The sequence below is a fragment of the Pseudorasbora parva genome, chromosome 5 (assembly GCF_024679245.1).
Source record: "Pseudorasbora parva isolate DD20220531a chromosome 5, ASM2467924v1, whole genome shotgun sequence".
NCBI lineage: Eukaryota > Metazoa > Chordata > Actinopteri > Cypriniformes > Gobionidae > Pseudorasbora > Pseudorasbora parva.
The window spans coordinates 24,381,690-24,387,211 of record NC_090176.1 but is presented as its reverse complement, the minus strand read 5'-3'; the positions used below and the strand labels follow the sequence as shown (position 1 = coordinate 24,387,211).

Genomic DNA, 5,522 nt, shown 5'->3' with positions numbered 1-5,522 from the left:
TAACTCTGTGACATCCAAGTCATTATCTATTCTGTGTATTGCCATCACTAAATGGCCACATTTTTGTAGGACATCTGGATGAGAGCACAGAAAGTATTTTCCAAGAATGAGGGAACAGTAAGTATCCACTTATTCTCAGCGTCCACTTCATAATAGCATGCTCATAGTCACCACCACCCCTCCATCTTTAAGAGATTCTTAAAGTCTTTTTTTGGGCTAAGGCAGTAATTAGGGCTCCCTGCTGTGTATCTCTGTGGCCTTGCAGCTCTGTGTCGCTGCTCAACCGAGTGTGGTCGTGAGAAAGCGTGGGAGGAAAGACGTAGCACTGCCCCTCATTTCTGAATCACTCGTGTCTAATTTTCTCTCTGCCCAGAGATTCTGAGTCAAGACCTCTCAGCCATCAAACAAGTGTGTCCAGTTGATGCAGTTAGTCAAAAATAGTTTTTTATTCAAGAACATGAGTTAGACAGACAGACAGACAGACAGACAGATAGATAGATAGATAGATAGATAGATAGATAGATAGATAGATAGATAGATAGATAGATAGATAGATAGATAGATAGATAGATAGATAGATAGATAGATAGATAGATAGATAGATTTTTTTCGTAGACATGAAACTACATAAATCATAAAAATAAATGCCAGACAACATACATTTTTCCAATTATGTCCGACCAGGATGCCTGGGGCAACAACCTGGTTGGGGGGGGCAACAAATATGTTTTTGCCCTTTTTTTCGGAATGAACAAAATTGCATTTGAACACAGTCCCTCACACTTAAATAGTGCTGTTTACTCAAACGGAAGCAGATCGGAGCTCCAAGGCCAATGATTGGAGTGTTTGTACACCCCTGTGATCCCGGCACTATTACTCTATCTCTGAGTGTAATGGGATATTTAATAACGGCAATCCCCCACAGGCCGCCAATCACCCTCATCATTTGATTTTAAAATGTTTGCAATAACCTGCGGCCCGCAGGTGTAAACATGTTTGCAGGTGAGTGTGGATGCCCTTACGGAAAAAAAGTATACTTCAAGTGAATTTTATGAAGTATACTTAAGTAATGTTCAAGTATATTTATAAGTAAACTTTATGTAGTAAGTATACTTATGTCAATATTTACTAGTAGTAAACTTGTAAGTGTACTATTTTAATACCGCTTGGGACTAAATTGGCCCACTTGAAGTATATAAAAGTATATGTTTAAGTGTACTATAAGTATAACAGTAGTAAACGTTAAGTGCACAACTAGTTCATAATTTTGTTTCTCATTTGTACTGCAAGTGAACTTATGAGTATACTAGTAATTTACTAATGTAATACTTGTAGCAATGTTTTAGTTTATGAAAGTTCACTTTGACATATACTCTCAGTAAACTACTAGTTTAGTAGTTTTATGCTGCAAGTTTACTTTAAGTGAACTCAACGTCATACTTGTAGTTTACTAATTATATATATTATTTTGCTCTTTTAGTGTACTCTCAGTAAACTACTAGTTCAGTAGTTTTATGCTGCAAGTTTACTTTAAGTGAACTCAACGTCATACTTGTAGTTTACTAATTATATATATTATTTTGCTCTTTTAGTGTACTCTCAGTAAACTACTAGTTCAGTAGTTTTATACTGCAAGTTTACTTTAAGTGAACTCAACATCATACTTGTAGTTTACTAATGATATATTATTTTGCTCTTTTAGTGTACTCTCAGTAAACTACTAGTTCAGTAGTTTTATACTGCAAGTTTACTTTAAGTGAACTCAACATCATACTTGTAGTTTACTAATGATACATTATTTTTGCTCTTAGTGTACTCTCAGTAAACTACTAGTTTATTAGTTTTATACTATAATTATTCTTTAAGTGGATTTAACATCAGTTTACTAATTATTTATTAGTTTTGCACTTTAAGTACACTATTATGTTCCTATTAAGGTATTAATTATTATACTTTAAATATACCTTTAATTGCACTTTAAATTATAAGTAAATTCTTATGTACATTATCAGAGGACTACACAAAAATTCACATACTCAGAATTATGAACATGTTATCTTTATAAAATCAATAATTTCAAACAAATCTATTGTATAGCATTCCACATAAACTTAAAATAACAACGACTCATTTATTCTCCAGTTCAAAACAAAACAGTAAACACAATGTTTAAGGTAGGGTCATACAAGAGATCAGTTCCTAAAGAAACCACAAATCCAAACAATAATTGTTCAAATATATAACAACAAAATGCTCCATTCAGATGGCCTTCTTTGCAGTAGCTTGCTTGATATAGCTTTCGTTGTTGCATTTTTTTCTTATGATGCGTCTCACATCTTGCATGGTGATGTCAGGGAACTTTGACAGAGCATGGTCTGTGAGTTAAAACACACACACACACACACACACACACACACACACACACACACACACACACACACACACACACACACACAAGAACTTTTTTTCTGTCACCCAAAATTCATCATCCAGAATTAACACAATAAAACAGTCAAAGTAGCATGTAGTGATATGCAATTAAATTTTCTGAAAACTAATGCAATATTTTCTATATTTACCAACAGACAGCTGAAATTTCCCTTTAAATGTCTAACTTTACACATATAAAAAATTCTCAAAACGTTTTGAATGTTCCATGTTGGAGGTGACAGTAATTTAACACAATCAATGTCACCTCCAACATCGAACATCATTTTGAAAAGTAGAAATGTATGAAAAATGTATAGGAATTTATTTTCTTTTAAAATGAAATTTCCCTTAAATTAAATACACTCACCAAATATAGCATCAAGTTTTGTGCTATCAAGCTGTGGCTTTGATTCCACATCTTTGTGTGCCCCTGACTGTCTTCCTGTCAAGCTGGAATGAGACAGGGTTTCCCTTCCGTAGACAAGTGCAGCAAGGTCCCCGGTGTATACTGACGGATTTGCCATCCACAGAGAGTTAAGCTTTCGCTTGGGGACCTTGACATTACATCCTGGCATGAGAAACACCTGAAAAATAATTGTCAGTTTGCAAGTGGTTATACATTGTTGTTATACACTAATCTAATGAGATGATAATGAAACATTCCCTGGGATATATATCTATTCATAATCTGATCATTAATGCAAAAAGCAAAGTTATTATTCCCCAACCAAATAGGAAATATAAGAGACATTTCCCAATAAAATGAACTGGGTGCGGAATGCTCCTGTGCAATGTAAGATCCTGTCTAAATCCTGGCCACACTCCTTTTCCACAGCATTGAACATTTCATTGGGAAATATGGGAATGCTTCCTCTATTTCCTGTGGTCAGGCAATATTCATAATAATCACTTATCACGCACATTCACCATGCAACTGAATATGCAGATTTTTCAGGTAATGTTTATATACTGACAAGTTGATTTACTGAGACATTGTATAATGACTTTCCGACATGGACCGTAACACTTATATGCATGTACGATAGTTACCATATCATCAGACAACACTTGAGGAGAAACAGATGCAGAGTCTACTGATGTTGAAGCTGTTGCAGAGGTGGATGCATGAGGTGCGGTAACTGTTATTTGTCCAATCACTTCTTTCAACTGCGTGGGAAGCTCTGTTAAAAGAATGGGTATATAAATGATTATAAGGAAAAGGCCTTATAACTGCATGTTGACACAAATCCCAAAAATAAATCACTACTCACAACAAAATGTGTTTTTTTTTTAAACCAATTAAATATTATTCCAAATAAATACTCATTGACTGATTAAATTGTTGCCATTCAACACACTTATTTGTGCTTTGTATAATATTAAAATGGTTTAATTTGAGTTAAACCCTATACACAACTACCTTTTAATTATTTAGAAAATGAAAATGTGCATTTTCATTAAGTTTAGTAAAGTAAGCTCACACTTTCTGTAGTTTTGCTCTGTTAGCCATTACTGTAGAGCACAAAATGTAAACACACAGTTGCAAAATCAAGTTGTGTGTTTGTGTTCAAAGGGCAGATTATTATTATTTTTTGAATTCATATAATTACCTCTCATGGCATCAAGTATCTGTTTAAAGTCTTCTTTTAGCCTCTTGTTTTCTCTTTTAAGTTCCTTCATTTGCTGTTGTACCTTACTCCAGTTCCTGGCAAGTATGTCCTCATCTGATGATGACTCATTTTCAATAGTTGACTGGAACACAAAGAGCGAAAAGAAAAGAAAAGAAAAAGAAAAGAAAAAATGACTGTGTAAAACAAGATGTAATGCAGCAAGTCACATAAAAGTTAAAAATTACAATTATTTTTATTACATTAAAAATTACTTAAACTCAAAATGACTTATTTAACTTCAACATTTAACTCTTAAGGGTTTCCCTAAAATTTCCAAATCTTAAAATAATTTACCTGTAAAGAAGTTTGCTTTGCCATAAGGTCCTTTTTCAGGTTTTCAATCATTTGGTCAGCTGCCTCTTTTGGGGTACATGTCTTTTTACACTTTTGCTATCAAAATGACAATTTGAAGTCGTTCAATATGGGATTCAATTCAAATTGATTTGTATAGTGCTTTTCACAATATAATTCCAAAGCAGCTTTACAGAAATGCATGTTTGTGTTACAATAAAGCAATGTAATATTGCTTCATTGTAGCAATGGACATTTGTATTTGTCCTAGATTCACATACAGATGCTGCAGAATCTCCACATTATCTCCATACTGGTTTTATCCATGTAATTACCTGTTTTTTTGGCTGTTCATTCTCCTCTTCTTCTACATCCTCCATCAACCAACTGTTTGGCTTTGTCTTCCTCCTGAGTGTTTGTTTCCAGATGTCTTCACCCTTTATGAATTGCTCCCTTTTCTGGCAGAGATCCCTGTAGTTGTCTGTCAAAAAAAAGTTGGGTGTACATTGTGAAAAACTGGGTTCTCAGCTGTTCATGGCAGTCTGTGATATGTTTTGCTTGTTTACTTATGTCTAATCCATCAAGATTAGTGATGCAAACCTTAATTAAAAGATTAAATTAAACTTACCACCAAACATTAAAACCTTTGCAGGGAAAAGGGCTGGACAATTTTTCTTTTTTCTGCCTTTTTCCCACTTCACACTCATCCATCCATCTTCCTCCTCGAGTGTGGGACATTGTGTTATAATTTTTGAACAATTTTTCTGGTCTTCAGTACTCATCCAGTCAATTTTACCAACTTCCACGCTCTTATCCTTGAAATAATAAATTGCAAATGCCATTGTTTAACTGCTGTGAGCGAAAGACGTTTTATCTTTATTTTCTTTTTGCTTTGGGGTGTTTGTTGCTGACAACAGCTTGGTGTTAATTAGGCAAGAGCTAAGATTCAGGTGTGCGCGAACGGATCACGTGACTAAATATCCGTGGACGCTTCCAAAAGTATTTTTTTTTAAAAATCGGAGATGCATTTTTGTTGATGCAGGTGCTTGCTACATAAATAATGGCTAAGCGTTCTGGACCTTACAAAAGATACTTGGAAGATGACTCGGAAAGAATTCCAAGGAGAACCAG

The 5,522-nt window shown here is 34.4% G+C and overlaps 1 protein-coding gene across 2 annotated transcripts; it reads right to left on the bottom strand.

Annotated features, from left to right (window-relative positions):
- Positions 1-2,155: 2,155 nt before the first annotated feature.
- Positions 2,156-5,314, bottom strand: LOC137076031 (BEN domain-containing protein 6-like). Of its 2 annotated transcripts, XM_067444968.1 has the most exons (7): positions 5,020-5,314; positions 4,727-4,872; positions 4,395-4,490; positions 4,041-4,182; positions 3,481-3,611; positions 2,798-3,014; positions 2,156-2,375 (listed from the first exon to the last, which is right to left on the bottom strand). In XM_067444968.1, exons 1-7 carry the CDS (start codon positions 5,231-5,233, stop codon positions 2,260-2,262), a joined length of 1,062 nt encoding a protein of 353 aa, XP_067301069.1. In that variant the 5' UTR covers positions 5,234-5,314; the 3' UTR covers positions 2,156-2,259. The 2 variants fall into 2 exon arrangements, with proteins under 2 accessions (XP_067301069.1, XP_067301070.1); XM_067444969.1 differs by lacking the exon at positions 4,395-4,490.
- Between the last annotated feature and the right edge of the window lie 208 nt (positions 5,315-5,522).